Below are 15,611 nucleotides of genomic sequence, written 5' to 3'. Positions count from 1 at the left end.
AAGGAAATCTCATGTTTCACATGAATGTAACTGTAGTGAGTCAGATATAAATTGGTGAATCTTCCATTGTAGACACATTACAGTCCATCACCCTGTTTCCCTTGCTCATGGGAATCTGCTGTAGGTAGCCCAGCTTAGTTTAATGACATGTGGAGAAGCCGGTTCTGTGAAAGACGCAACCTGTGATCCACATTTTAAAAAAAGTGTCCTCCTCCTCCTGTCAGCTCTGTCTCACAAATTGATTGACAGACATTTCAATGCAAAAGAATAAGACAATTGTCTCTCTGTGCATTTAACTAAAGCTAACTTGTTTACATATATAATGTCTGTAAGTACAAGAGTAGTAGTCTCAGTGATTGACATAGACAAGATGCTCAGGTTCCTTCTGTATCTCAGACACAGATAGCGACCTGCTGGTGAACATAGTGGATCTTGTAGTAGCTGAAAAACCAGGTGATTTCCCACAGGAGTTCAAAACGCAGCAAAAAGAGAGTGAATATTTACTATGTGGACACAAATCCAAATCCAAACAAGTGATAATGTTGCTCTGTAACTGATGCAGAGCAACAAGTTCACCGTATCAACGTAAAAGATGACGATTTGTCAATGTTGTGTTCACAACTTAAAAAAATCTGTCCCAGTTCTGGGTTTAATAGTGAATTAAGACTTTTACCTGTAAGCTTTTATGGCCAATGAAATTTTGGATTGTGAAATGATGAGCTCTTTACTTAAAGGTCCAGTTTATTGGTTCATGTTAATAAATGATATGCTCCCACAGCTCCTCTTCCACATTGTAAAATGATACAGTTCTTTGTTTTCTCATTATTTAAGTCATGCCATATTGAATGACCTTTGCGTGAGCAGCCTACACGCTGAAGCATGAAAAAGCATTTACAGCACTATCGTCCTTTGCATGCTGTCATCTAAAGGCCTCGTCTTTGGCTCCGGCCCTTTGTGTCATTCATTTTATTGTGCGTTTCTCTCCTTGCGTTCCTTATCTTGTTTTGCTTGTTAACAGCGAGTATTGGCCTCACCCCAGGCTGATAACAGCAGATTGTACCTACACACCTAAATCCTGTCTGAACTATATGGTTTTACAGTTATACAAAGGCAAACAGCGCAACAAACTGTATTAATTTAGCCCCATTCATTTGAGAAATGTAGTGTAAGAATGAATTAGTAATAGAAATGAAATGAAAAATAGTATTAGGGTGGTACTGGCAGCAGATTAAGTTGCTTTATGCTTATTTCTTGAGGCTTTTAATTCAGCCTGATTATCAGGCTGAACTGACATTTCGTTTTTGCTCAATGAGAAATCAGACATGTGAACAGTGATTCAGCTGTTTGGAACTAGGCTAGCTTTTTTTGCAGACCACATCTAAAATTGTCCCCTCGGTGTATTACTGCTTGGTTACATAGCTGTTTCACCATTTGGCCGGTGGCTTTTTCCACATTTCTCTTTCTCACACATCAGTGTCTTCATCTTCTTCCCTACATCTTCAGGAAGTAAGTGCCATTTTTAGCTAAGTCACATACTCTAGTTTGCACTTGTCTTTTCTGTCAGGCTTGAGAATGGGGCTTGTTGAGCCCCCCGGCAGAAAACGATGCCTTTAAACTCCACCTGCTCATTGGTCAACAGTAGAAGATGGTGGCTGTGCTCAGGTGTTTCTCCTGGTGCTGAATGTAGGTAGCATCTCAAACGTGAGGCCATGCATTCCATAAGAAGATATGAAACTGTTTTCTTCATAAATCATCTAAAGGCGAGCAAAACAAACTTGTGTCCTCAGTCCCAGCAGTAAGTTGACCCTCTCAGCCCACCGAGGGCTGACGCAGTGGGCTGTGGTGACCTCTCTGTCTCTGTCTCTGTGATCCAGGCCATTCTCCCAGCCCTCAGCTCAGCACCCACGTGTTGTCAGCAGCTCCTGTTACGTAAGCCCTCCTGCCAGACAAAAGCTCAGCCATCCCAGACACAAATCACTGACTGCCCCATGTTGGCAGCAGTGCTGTTAATGTTAGCCAGTAATCCACACAAGGGTCTTTCTTGAATACAATGTTTATTTATTTATTTAGTGGCTGTCATATTGAAAATTTATAGCACACACACCCTTAGATTTGACAAACTGGATAGAAATTGTAGCCCAGCACACCCTCAGTGTTGTCCGATGTCATAAATGGATTTGGTGCTCTGTCTTAATGACGTTTGTTCTGACAAGTCCACCATTGTTTGCGTCTGTCTTATATCTTTTGTCTTATTATATTGCACCAAATAATAAAAAGTGCAGGAACTGACCATAACCAAAGTCGTCAGACAAAGTAGTTTATGTGTACTCACTTTGTGTACTGTTAAGTATTTTTAGAAATTTGTAATTTTACTTTTACTTAAGTATTTTTTATCTCAAGCATGTGTGAGAATATGACCAAAGAAAGGAGCTAAATCAGCAGCTGCAGAGGAGAAGCTGCTGGTGTGTCTCTCTATCTGTCTGTTCACCTGTCTGTCTGTCTGTCATACGTACAACAAAACAAAAAAGGTTGCATTGTCCTTAATTATTCACAGATTTAATGCACCATCGAGCAGGTATGCACAGTGACCCAGATCACACCAATGCACTGGGTCCAGCTGACATGCTAATGCTAAAATGCTCACTGTGGATCCTGTAGAGGTGACTGGTTGGCTGAGGAACCTTCACCTTCAGTGAGGTGTGAGAGGCCTCTCTGTTGTTTCTGATAGTAATCCCTGTGACTGCACAGCTGTGACTGCAGAGCGCTCACCAAGCTCAAAATGTTTGAAAACTTTTACGAATGCACCAGGACGAGAGAGGGTGAGGGGCTCGGAGCAGACTGTGCAGGACTGTGCCTTGGTAATGTTTTATTCTGAAGTTAACTCTATAAGAAGAAGCAAGATTTTTAATTTCTGTGTTTTAATAATTTGTATTACGCCCACCGTGGTGTCCATAGCTCTTTTTGTTTATTGTTTGTCATATTTGTTTAGTTTTATCCTCTTTTCTGCTTGGTTGTGTGATTGGTCATGAGTGCAGTCTGCAAGGTGACGTCTATAGAAAAGGAATATATGGTTAGTTTGGCCATGCAGGCTCTGTGGAATGATGTGTGTGTTCTGACATGTTGATGCACTTTATTTTGTAGCCTAAATGTGTCCTTAATTTAGGTGATTTGTCATATAACATCATCACTTACAAATTCTTTCCTCATCCTCCCTCCACCCTCCCTCCCCTCTTCCTTGTAAGGCAGTGACATTGCTCAGATTGTACGCTTTGCTGACCTGCTTTTTGCTTTTATCAAAGTAGATTTTTACACAAGTAGTTTTACTTGAATAAAATATCCTAGTAATCTGTCCATCCCTGACAAAGACACGCAGCAACAACTTTCCATAATAATGTTTGACTCATTTTGGCTAATCTGACTTGCTAATGCACTCTCAAATCTGGTCCAGTAAATAAAGAAATAAATAATACCACTTTCACTCTGCATACAGATTGATGAAATAATTTTAGGATATTATTGTGGTCTGGGCGCTCTATGACACGAAGGAGAGCCATGTGACATGACATGACATTCACCAGCGTGGGTTCGCAGGAATGGCTGATGTTACAGGCCCAGAGTGACAACAGCCAGCCTTTTGTTAGTTTGTGTCGGTGCTTTCTGTCCACAGCCCCTCACTCTCATCACCCTTTTCACTGTGTTTTTTCTGGCTGCCTGCGATGCACTGCATCACACAGGCCTCATGCACTGGACTCATTCATGTGGGACTGGTGTCACACGTTCACGTCTTGCTGCCAGTGTTCAGAGTCCCGAGCCTGCACCTGTGTTTCATACTTCACCGTGAAACCAAACCACTCAGGCTGTACTGAATGCCATTTTCCTCCATTTGGAGCTCCTGTTCAGGTTTTTTGATGTTATCACCCTAAAAAAATTCAAATCCTCATTTAGATTAAAGTGGTTCATTGGATTAAATAAATTAGTGTTTTTTTTATTATTAAATAAGCTTTCATTAATTAGTATAACTTGTCAGTTTCATCAGCATAAATACATGAGGCAGCAGGCTAATCCAATAAAGGCAACAAATGATGAAATAATAATAGTTTCATGAGGCTTATATTGATGCTAGACCGCCCTGTTCATACAGATACGTGCCTACTTTTGTGTGCAACATGTGGGAGAGTAAACCTGTTTTTGTGCATTTTGGAACTGAATACGTCTCTCTTTTTTCAGTAAATTTTGACTTTTGGACTTCACAGCACGATTATTTGAAATCGGATCACTCGATTCAGAAACATCCTACGCAGGCACCACTGGAATCTAATTCTACAGTTAGCACAACACTAATAATATTAGTGTGGCCTAATCTTTAGCTGGATATGTGCAGAAATACCAGCTTTAAATAGAAGGAATAGACATTAAAACCAGACAAAAACTGTGCAGCTTTATAATGTTGACTCAAATGTCCTGCACAGCCAACAAACTACAGAATATTTCATTACAATTATTGCTGAAAAGGTTTGTTAAGTTTTACCTCTGCAGCCACGTGCTCTGCTCGGTGGGAGAGTTAAATGTTGAAATGTCAGTCACCTTTAACCCTCATCCCCTACACATGCTCACTAAAGCCAGCCAACCCAGGTCACGGTGAGGGTCACGAAGGCCAGATGACTCCTGATGACCCTCTTAGATCGTCCTACAATAGGACAGTAGCTTCGTGTAAAAAAAGCTCCTCATTTATTGCCATAAGATTACTGCGCTGGTGTTCATTGGGCTCTGGCAAAAAAAAAAAAAAAAAAATGCAGGTCAGTCTGATTCAAAAGTTGATCCTGGCTCAGCTTTTACTGCAGTGCAGCGTGCCACAGACCGAGGCAGTGCAGCGCAGACTCAGTCCTCGTGTTAGATGTGAGAAAATGTTTGCTGCCCTGATAACTTTTTACCTTACATTGTAAAATCCTGCTTTGGAGGAGAATAACACACCGGGCTTCCTGGACTGGTTCATATTACATGTTCTTACTGGTACCACACCTCTGTTAGTCTGAGTGGAGTTTAAGTCTGCTTTTGGACCCTGTGTTTATGCGATCTGTAGACCTGAATATCACAGAATTGACAAACTGCAAGGATGTTAGGAGACCCTGCAGAGGAGGCTGCTGAATGCCCGCTTTGCAGGGAACGCTCTCGAAATACTCTGCTGGCTGAGAAAGGCCTTTTGTACTGAAGTCTGTTCCTCCCCTGCGAGCCTCTGTGGCTTTTACTGTAATAATGATGGAGAAACTGAGGGAGGCAGGGAGAGAGCGTGAAGCGAGAGAACGATGGAGAGGTGTAAGAAGAGTAAACTCGTGACTCATCAGGCGCAGTGGAAAAGGGTTCACTGAGTCAGAGATGAGGCAGGAACATTGGGTGGTGGATGAGCCATGGGACGGATGGGAATAGATGACTGTAGGTAGATAAAAAAAAAAAAAAAGTCAGTCAAAACTAGATTAGGCAGATTCTGAACTTCAAGGCAGCGTAATGACTGGATGGTTTTACTATTGTGCACAGCAGTTTTTCATGAAGACAGCCATAGAACGTTGTCATTATCCATGATTACATGCTGGATGCAAGTCACTGTGTTGGTATGTAAAAGAGCTGCACAAATTATTCTTTAGATCTGCTTGACTAATGCGAGTGATTAATGATAATTCTCACAATGTCGAGTTTAAACAGCGTTCCCAGCTGAGATTTGTGTTCGGTGTTCAGAAAGCGAATGGTTTCATTTGCTTTTTGACCTGCATTGATGAGCAAGGTTTATCATTTACCAGATGTTTGAGATGTTTGAAACACTTATTTACATATTATACTAACCCAGCAAAGCGCTTTTGGAGGGTGAATATTGCAGAACAAGGCCTGTAACTGTGTGAATGTGGTGAGAAAGAGTATGCACGCTCAGAATATCTTTCCTGGTAAAAAGGGAGCTTTTAACTTTAGCTCGGCTCTCAAAGCACTAGCTCGAGCTTCTTTGACTCGAGCTTTGTGTCTGGCTGTGCATTGATTGCCCTCTGCATCGTTTGTGTCGATGGCCCATTGATGCTGACTCTTTTATCCTCTCAGTCTTGATAATGTTTCTGTATTGATTTCAGCGCCCAACTGATGCAGGTCCTTTGGATCTGCTATTGAAATTTGAACAGTCAAATTGTCTATGATTTGTCTTTGATTTCAAAGGGGCCTCCTTGAAGGAACACTGTTTCCTCATGTCGCACTGCTCAAAAGATGTCACTCTAAGATGTATATCACATTGAGGTCCGTTCCCTTACTCTTACTTATTATCTCCAGCTGATTTAAAGTGAAGTCTGACGTTATCTCTCGACTCTTTGTTGGGCACTTCACATTAATGGCTTGCTTTCTCTTACGCTCTCTTGAAGATCTGTCTCTCCGGGCGAAAAAAAGCTTGTCTGTTTACATATTCAACAGGTCGTATCTGAAGGCGGTGTTGAATTGGTCACAAGTCAAGATTTTAAAACAGACGTGACATAAGCGAACGCATTGTTAAAAAGTGCTCGACAGCATGAAGAGTGAAACCACAAAGTGAAGTTGCCCACATGACAAACATCAAAAGAGCTGCTTCACTGCATGCCTTGTCGTTCAACTTGCACATGTGAGCAAACATTTGTCAAACCTGTTTGCCAGAGCTATTGTTTTTGGGTGGGATGAGTGACTGCAAAGGTGTTAAGTTCAAAAGCAACCAGGCCACGACAAACAGCCTCTGTCTGAAAAGGGCTGAGCCTTTGTGTGTGTGCCTCTCATTTACTCTTGTAAATATTCAAGCTGTAACACTCCTTTCATCTCTGTAAACTGTTGTAAATCTTTCCCCAAACCCTGATGAGTTTATTCCTGCAGGTTTAATCTCATTTTCTCTCTCCTGTCCTCTCAGATGTGGCAGGTGAAGTAGCACATGGTAGAGGACTGGAGCCCCTCAGCCCTTCCTTCGCTGTCCTGCCCGGGAGAGCAGAGTCTGTGTTTGTTTGTTTTTTTTTCTGACCGGACTCAACCTGCACACTTGTGAATTCATGATCACATGACCGTGGATATGGACGCAGTCCTGTCCGACTTTGTCCGTTCCACTGGAGCTGAACCAGGATTGGCCAGAGATCTGCTGGAGGGTGAGTTGTGTTCATACTGCTTCATGAGAAAAAGTAAATATTTGTCTAATTGTCTTCATCACTGCTGCTCCTGTGGAATGATGTTCTTGGTGTAATGAACATACCACATGATAAATATTCACAATAAGAGCAAACATATCACACCAGCTATGTCTTCACCAAATGTATTCCACTCAGTTTTACTTGGACTTGTCTTTTATTACAATTCAACTCAGAAAAAGGGGGCGGGTGTGGGGGTGATGTTGTGAACAGCAGCCAGACAGACTGCTGTCCTAGTCAGTGCTTCTGGCTTGTTACTGTTAATTAGGCTATCATACACTAACAGAAGGAAGGTGTAGCTGGAGTCAACGGGGCCCCTGTTGCCTAGCAGCAACACAAGTTGCAGATAAGGATATGTGTTAAAAATGTAATGCGATGCAGTGAACAGCAGCAAGCCAGCGAGCCGAGATGTGCTCCAAATTCTGATCATTACCGGGGCGAGGGGATGTGCCACTGGCCTTTGCTTAAGCTTAGACAGCCTATGGTCGCACTGACATTTAAACTTGGTAAAGTTGTGTCATTTCCTCGAGTCGACACAAAAGTCAGGTTGTCACGCCGGACCTGGTGGCTCAAACAGATGTTCCTATCGTTGTCTCGGTCTGTAGGCAAGAACTGGGATTTCACTGCTGCCCTCAGTGACTTTGAGCAGCTACGACAGGTGCATGCTGGGAACCTGACGTATTCATTCGCAGAAGATAGGACGTATCTGCCTCCCGAAAAGGAGATGGCCAGGGTAGGGCGGCCTATACTCCACCGCCAAGATGAGGTGGTGCAAGGTGAGGCGACCAGCAAGTGAGATGAATGTGCTCGCTTTTAGAAATATACCGTTCACACTGCGTATAACATCTGTTCTCCATATCCTGTGCTATTGACTTTTAGCAGCTACAGAAAAGCGTCTGTCGAGGGGCATCTCCCACGCCAGTTCAACCATCGTGTCCCTGGCCCGCTCTCACGTCTCAAGCACTGGAGGTACCAGCAGTGAGCCGCTGCTGGACACGCCGCTGTGCACTTTCCAACTACCGGACCTCACCGTGTACCGGGACGACTTCCGTGGCTTCATCGAGAGGGACCTCATTGAGCAGTCGATGATGGTGGCCTTGGAGCATGCCGGTGAGAAGAACTGAACACCAACACACACATAAGGATTTACCTGCAGGCGTTGCTGTGTTAAAAAAAGAGCTGCTGTTCGTCAGGTGACGTCACATGCCTCCTCTGTGACTGACCACTCACCACACAGCTCAGACTTCTCCCGCTTCACGTCACAACCTCAGCACCTGAGCGATAATCCTGTTTATACACAGAAAATTGAGCATTGCACAATCAGTCATACTGTTTAATACATCCAAATGAAGATAAGCACAGCCAAGCATAAATTAATTTGAGGAATTAGGATTTTAATTTCCCATAGGCCCTTTTCACAGAAGACGTTTTGACACGGCGCAGTAGGGGAGTAGCAGCACAGGTGGAAGCAATAAAATTAATGATGGCTGGATTTCGTTTAGCTGTTTCAGTTTCGGGGTCTTGACTGGCTCACTGTCACACTGTCACGGCTTACTGGCATACTTAAAAACTGTAAAATTGAGCCTTTATTATTATTAGAAACATGTGCTTTTTACTACAAGTGAAAACGTCTGGGGGCGGTACGGTACAGTGGAGCAGCAGGTAGTGCACGTGCCTCACAGCAAGAAGGTCGCCAGTTCGATCCCCGGGGCGGGCGGGGCCTTTTCTGTGTGAAGTTTGCATGTTCTTCCTGTGCATGCGTGGGTTCTCTCCGGGCACTCTGGCTTCCTCCCACAGACCAAAAACATCGACCACATTTTTGAAGTGAAGGGGTCTTTGCACATTCATACTGTAGAAATCTTGTTTTGACACAATATGTTTATTTTCCAAACCGTTTTCCATTTGGAAATGACTACAACAGTTGTTTTGGATTTATTCTGTGCTATATTTGTAATGCAAACAGGCGAGTTAAGCCTTTCCTGTTTGCCCGCAGGGCGACTGAACTGGTGGACGAAGGTGGTTTCGAACTGTCAGAGTCTGCTTCCCTTGGCGACGAGCGGAGACGGAAATTGCCTGTTACACGCGGCCTCGCTGGGTGAGTATCACAGACCTCTCAGACAAGACCCCAATACTGTACAGGTCCACACTCCATTAGCATTCATTAAGAGAGCTTCATTGTTAGTTTAAGCACTAATTGCATTTTACAGTGTTGCAGTGCACATTCACTTAGCCTTTGTGGCCCACTCAGGAGCCCTAGCCCAGAAAATTAATTATGTCCTAACTAATGTGCAGGCATTATTCAAGCCAGTGTTGGGCATCACCTGGATGGTAGATGTGAAAGTAATATTAATGTGCTTACCCTCTGCTTTTTAAAGATATTTATAAATTCAGCTTTTCGTTCATTGGTTCACAGTTTCTTCATGTGTTTTCATTTTTGGTTCTCTAATGCAGGTATGTGGGGTTTTCATGACCGGGACCTGATGCTGCGGAAGTCTCTGTACGCGCTGATGGATCACGGGTTGGAGAGGGAGGCACTGAAGCGCAGGTGGAGGTGGCAGCAGACCCAGCAGAACAAAGAGGTCGGTCATGGAGGCTGCACTTTTCTCTGGGTCATGTCTGTAACTCTTTGATGACTGTATGAGGGGAGTGGTTTTCTAAAGCAGAGAGAAGCTTGTGAAGCTTTCACCAAATGGGGAATATATACAGCGAGAAGCGGACAAGTGAAGACCTTGCCATGCCAGATCATGCCTGAAATGAAGCATTTCAAATGTCAAATGCACGCAGCTCGCTATCATTGATTGGTTTTCTGTGTTCCATGCAATTCCAGTGCTTTCAAAACACAGAGGAAACCAAAAGCAACACAGCAGAGACGGGCAGGACAACACTGGGCTGCCGTGAACTCTGCTCAGCTGTCCATTAGAAGATGACCACTATGACCTGAATGTTATGACATTTAATTAAACCAACATCCCTCTGATGCTGCTAAAAATTAAATAAACTCAAAATTATAGGAATCACAAAATAAACAGTTGTGTTGATTGCATTAGATTGTACAGGTGTGCCTAATAAAGTGGCCACTGCGTTTGCACATTAGCACTGCAGCTGATATAACAACAGTAAATCTAAAAGTTTGCATTACAGGTTTGGCAGGATTGAAATGTGAAAACATCTCATACGCAGGAGTTAACACTGATTTCCATTTCTCGCTCAACAGTTTCCTCATTTTAGAAAGGCAACATTAGTTCACTGTCAGCTTCTCGTGTTTTTCGTTGGTTATTCGATTGACTTTAACAGATGATACTCACTTTATTAGTCTTGACAAGGTGCTGATTATTGTACCGAATGCAAACAGTGATTTTAAGATTGTTTTGTCATTGTTGTTTGATTATATTATCTGTAAGTGCTGGTATCTCCACCTATTACTGAGACTCTGTCAAAACCCCAGAAAGAGATGGTTTGGAGTTGCACAGTGTTCTACAAAGGCAAGAAGAGGATCTTTAGAGCCTGTTTTCCAGAAACTTTCCCCCCATGAGGGCAAGTATAACAGCACACTAAGTATGTTTTCTAAAGTGGCTGCAGACAGCGTGCAGACACCCACAGAGAGGATGCCACACGAACGACTGCCTAATGTTCACCCATTCTTCAGCAGCTACCACAGAGGTGTCCTTAAGCCGAAACTGCTCTAGTGGAGCTGCACAGTAGCTAACAGCAGAGGACGGTGGCCTTGTTGGGAAGCTGACTTGTCTGAATATCCTGTCTTTGAACAGGCCTGTTCGATTCTGAGGAAAAATACTAACAGTTTCCTTGTGTCCATATATGGAGGCTAAACATGTGATGAGAGTTCTGTTGCTACAGCGTGAACAACACGTGGGGATTTGTAAAGGCTCCAGTTAAATTTCTTTCCTCAGTTGTCAGCATGTAACTTTGTGTTAAGACGCCATAACGTCAGCGCATGCTTTTGCGACATTTGACACTCCCTCTCTAAATGGCAAACGTGCACGCGTGTCCTTCCTTTCTCCTCAGTCTGGCCTGGTGTACACAGAGGAGGAGTGGCAGAAAGAGTGGAATGAACTGTTGAAGCTCGCCTCCAGTGAGCCGAGAATACACTACAGCACCAACGGCACCAACGGGTAAGGTCTGGCTCGGACAATGCAGGGACTGTTAACCCGAAGCCCACTGAGTCACACTCATGTTTTTATTCATGAACAAACGACTGCGCTCACAATCAGAACTGAGTGGCTGGCCCTCCTCTGAGTCTATCTGCCATTTATTCTAACACGCACAAGTTCAGTTGTTCAGATACACTCACAACGCCCCACAGCACGTAAAGTTTTAATGTGGTTAGAGACTGGAAAAGCACTTTAAATAAGATGAGATAAGATGAGATGAAGCTTTATTGATCCACACTGTGGAAATGAAGTTGTTACAGACGTCAAGAATAAAAAGGGGGCCTAGAAAAAAAACAAGACAATAAAAAGGATACTAAACGGAAATCAGCTACACACACAGCAGAAGATATATAACACAGTAAAAGATATATAGCACAGTAAAGTACAGTAGAAAATATCTAATAGTGCACAAGATGTAATGGATATCAGCACAGCTGCTGGTCTGAAGGGCCTGTGCCAAATGGCATCCTTCAGTATTCTTACTGTCATATGTTTAAAGCCTACAATTCTTTAGTATTATAAGTCATTTTTAAGGAATCCATTAGTTAGCAGCACAAACGTTGGTGTTCCTGTGAAGTGACCAGCCGTGTTGTTGTTGTTGTTGTTGTTGTCGTCGTCTTCAGGGCGGAGTCCTCCGATGAACCAGTCTATGAGAGTTTGGAGGAGTTTCACGTGTTTGTCTTGGCTCACGTCCTCAGACGGCCCATAGTGGTGGTGGCTGACACCATGCTCAGGGACTCTGGAGGAGAAGGTAAATACGCCACGAGCCTCACGTTACTGAGGTTTCCTGATACTTTTCATGATTTCATCATGTGTTTCATCCTCTTTGTATCTCACCTAAATTTGGCTTGTCGTGCACCGCACTTTATGCCACACACACTCACAAATTTAGACAATGAGGAGGAAGTATTTGAAAGAAAACCTCTTAAGCTGCCAGTGACTGATGGCGTGCCTGAGTCGTCCTAATGAAGTGAAAACCACCCATCTGTACCTCAGGCAGGTTAAAACAAACGATCAGAACCGCTGCCAGATGCTCTCTGGCCAGCTTTTTGTCACATAATACAGATGTGCGCACACACAAACATTTTTCCTCACAAAAAGCAACCGTACAGCGCTCCTGTGAGGGAAGTGAAGCAAACAGCCTTAATACTGTGATAATTATAGTAGCTGTTGATTTGCTTTACGTTGTTGAGTCACTGCAGTGTTGATATCGCTGATATCAAAGATGATAACGCTGATAATCAGCAGAAGGTTGTGAGGAAGTGGTTGGTTTGATTTATTGATGGAAGGCTGAGGTTGTCTTTTCAGATGTTTAATGCCCTTGTTATTCCTCCCCAGCCTTTGCTCCCATCCCGTTCGGAGGCATATACCTACCACTGGAAGTGCCAGCTGCCAAGTGCCATCGCTCGCCCCTGGTCCTGGCGTACGACCAGGCGCACTTCTCCGCCCTGGTCTCCATGGAGCAGAAAGACAGCTCCAAAGAGCAAGGTAATGCCCTGCGTCATCCATCTTTTTTAGCATCTCAGTATTGATTTATTTTATTTTTTCCAGCCTCCTAGTAAGCAGTTGACATTTTAAAGCAGTGAATTACGGCACATCCATCGTGGGTTTAACACTTTTACATTCATTCCTCTGAGAAGTCCTCAAGTCATTTTCATGTATTAATGTGTGCAAAGTCCAGAGCAGGAATATTCTGACGGTACTTAGCACGAGGGGCCACTTTCTCACTTTACAGCTCGGTGCGTTTGCTCGATGGCTCAGTTGTTATTGACCTTATTTAAGAATGGTGACTAATGGCCTCTGGGCGTCTGAGTCTATCCAGTGATCTCTGGAGCTCAGCACCAAGCAGCAAGTGACCACCTTCCAGTGTTACAGCTGAACGACTAATAAAGTTACATTTCAACAAGAGCTGAATTCAGTGAGACCGAATTGGATTTAAAAAATCCAACTCTCTCATGATGTAATATATTCCATTACTCTGTCTGCCTCAGTGCTGTTTCTTACGTTTTTCACCTTTTAAACGAGTGGAATTCTGGAGAAAACACCGAATCCTTGTGCTCACACTGAAGTTTGTGCACAAATTCTAAGTGTGTCCTTGAAATTCAAGACTTTGGTCAGACATTGAATTGTTTCCTGGTCTAAAAATATCAGATTGGACCAGCCAACAACAATACTGGTCAGACCCAGCAGGCTAACAAAGTTAAAATAGAAAGTGAAAGATTTGATTGCAGTCAGAAGTATTTCTGTCTGCAGACAATCCAGACTGCCGGATTTAAACATTTTATCTTTTTTCTAAGAATATGTCTTTTCCCCTCCCAATCTCTACCAGCAGTTGTGATCCCTCTCACTGACTCCGAGCACAAAATGCTGCCTCTGCACTTTGCTGTGGACCCTGGGAAAGATTGGGAGTGGGGCAAGGATGACACAGACAACGTGATGCTGGCGAGGTATGTTCTCCTTCTAAAAATACCTCCTACAGTACACATGAACATGCAGTCATGTTTGGCAGGTCAAATGTATTCATAAGCAGCCTTTTTTAATGTAATTATCAGAAGGGTCACAGTTGATGCAGATAGAAGCGAGAGTGGGACATTCTGTCTTGCATGTGTAAGCCTTTAGTAACAACTGCTCCTTCAGGGCTGAGCGTAGGGATTGACTCCTGACTCCAGATTAGTGACAGTGGCAGTGACAATAAGATTAGCCCTAAATACCTTCTATGAATGGACCAGGGAAAGAGCGCCAAAATAGTAGCTCCGTAAAAATAGCCTTCCACCTTTATTTACGTCAGCTGATGACACTGGGTGTCTTATTCAGCTGAAATGGAGGGCAGAGATAACATTACTTGAGCGGCCGTTGATATTGTTTGGAAAAGGTCACTGAGTTAAAAGGCTAGTGCAGAGCAGGAGTGCACAGCAGCACGATGCTTTTAGTGCATCTGCTGTACCATTCAGAGCCAAATTACCAGGTGTTGTTAAATCGCAGGACATAAATTTTCATTCCTTTTTATTACTGGTCTCCATTAAAAGAAGAGCAACAACATTACGTGGTACATCAAGGTAGCAAACGTTAGCATTATCCCAGGGAAGAGAGTTGATTCTTGGTCCTTTTGGATCTGTTTTCTGTGGTTGCACATTTACCTCTGATACCACGGTTCAGAACCCAGCTCATGACCTTTGTCCAAAACTGTCCAACAGCAAGAAGAAGGGAGTTACATTTTAACATGAAGTAACATCATCAGCTACCTAAACATCAGCACGAACGCACATTTCCTCAAGAAAGGAGCTCCGGCAGAAAGTCTTCCCTCGCTGAGCTTTGACGTGTTTCTCTCTCTCCCTCTTCCTCTCAGCGTGGCTCTGTCTTTGGAGGCCAAGCTCCAAATGTTGCACAGCTACATGACGGTCACCTGGCTGCCCCTGCCTTGTGAGGTAAAGATGAAAGTCCACGCATCCACCCTGAGTCATGTTTGCACCTCTGCAGCAGGGAGCTTCATAAAGCCCAGGCTGAGACGACAGGATTCCTCAGAAGTTTTACTGGATGTCCAAAACGGCTTGTACAATGACAGCCGAGATAAAGCAGTGATAAAGAGAATGATGTTTTCAGCTGAGTGTGAAGGCAGGTAGAGGATTTCAAAGACTCATTCAGTACTTTACCAGAAAGAAAGAAACCTCAATTCATAATGCGATTATCAGACAGATGCCAAAGCAGCTGGTAGACTTAAATTATTACAGCTACTTGTGGTTAGTGTTCATTTTTCACACTCATTATAAACAAGAACAATATTTTTTTTGTTTTCCATCACACCAGCTGTTCCAGGACTGCTGTACAGTGCGCATGTAAAAACAAACTACACTGGGCCATTCAGGTCGTGAAGTCACTCCAGGCAAACACTGTGACAAAGGTCCTCTTGTGCTCCACATGCTAACATCAGGGAGCGTGGAAGAACAAGCTCAGAGCAGTTTCATGCTTTAACTGCAGCGGCTGGTTGCACTATAGGAATCCTTGTATTACAATCAGTAAAATTATAGTTTAATGTGAGGTTGGTCATCATTGCTGAGAGATGGTTGCTGCTTCTTGTTTGAGATCAGAATACTGCGTCATCATGTAGGTCACGCCATTTCCAAATACAGCATTCTTTATTTTACAGCTTTTGTAACGTGTTTGTGGATATGAAAAGGCATTTGAAAACTGAGTCATTTGTTTTTTTTCTGCGTTGGTCTGCAAAAACAGCGCGATGACTCACTCTTTTCACACCCTCTGTATCTTGTGCTGATTT

At 43.4% G+C, this 15,611-nt stretch overlaps 1 protein-coding gene across 4 annotated transcripts in view; it reads left to right on the top strand.

Annotated features, from left to right (window-relative positions):
* The window catches only part of otud7b (OTU deubiquitinase 7B), a 32,729-nt gene that overhangs the window by 11,740 nt on the left and 5,378 nt on the right, over positions 1-15,611 (top strand). The window contains exons 2-11 of one of the 4 annotated variants that reach the window (XM_070967457.1): positions 6,902-7,130; positions 7,775-7,945; positions 8,052-8,279; positions 9,163-9,264; positions 9,621-9,748; positions 11,193-11,299; positions 11,962-12,089; positions 12,677-12,826; positions 13,671-13,785; positions 14,685-14,763. In XM_070967457.1, the coding sequence (XP_070823558.1) occupies positions 7,046-7,130; positions 7,775-7,945; positions 8,052-8,279; positions 9,163-9,264; positions 9,621-9,748; positions 11,193-11,299; positions 11,962-12,089; positions 12,677-12,826; positions 13,671-13,785; positions 14,685-14,763 (1,293 nt within the window). In that variant the 5' untranslated portion in view covers positions 6,902-7,045. Of the gene's footprint in view, positions 1-6,901; positions 7,131-7,774; positions 7,946-8,048; positions 8,280-9,162; positions 9,265-9,620; positions 9,749-11,192; positions 11,300-11,961; positions 12,090-12,676; positions 12,827-13,667; positions 13,786-14,684; positions 14,764-15,611 lie in introns of all 4 variants that reach the window. The other 3 variants (XM_070967456.1, XM_070967455.1, XM_070967454.1) reach the window with 3 other exon arrangements.

This window comes from Chaetodon trifascialis, chromosome 7 (assembly GCF_039877785.1).
Source record: "Chaetodon trifascialis isolate fChaTrf1 chromosome 7, fChaTrf1.hap1, whole genome shotgun sequence".
Lineage (NCBI taxonomy): Eukaryota > Metazoa > Chordata > Actinopteri > Chaetodontiformes > Chaetodontidae > Chaetodon > Chaetodon trifascialis.
The sequence above is the reverse complement of the archived record's forward strand: the minus strand, read 5'-3'. Positions and strand labels throughout refer to the sequence as shown.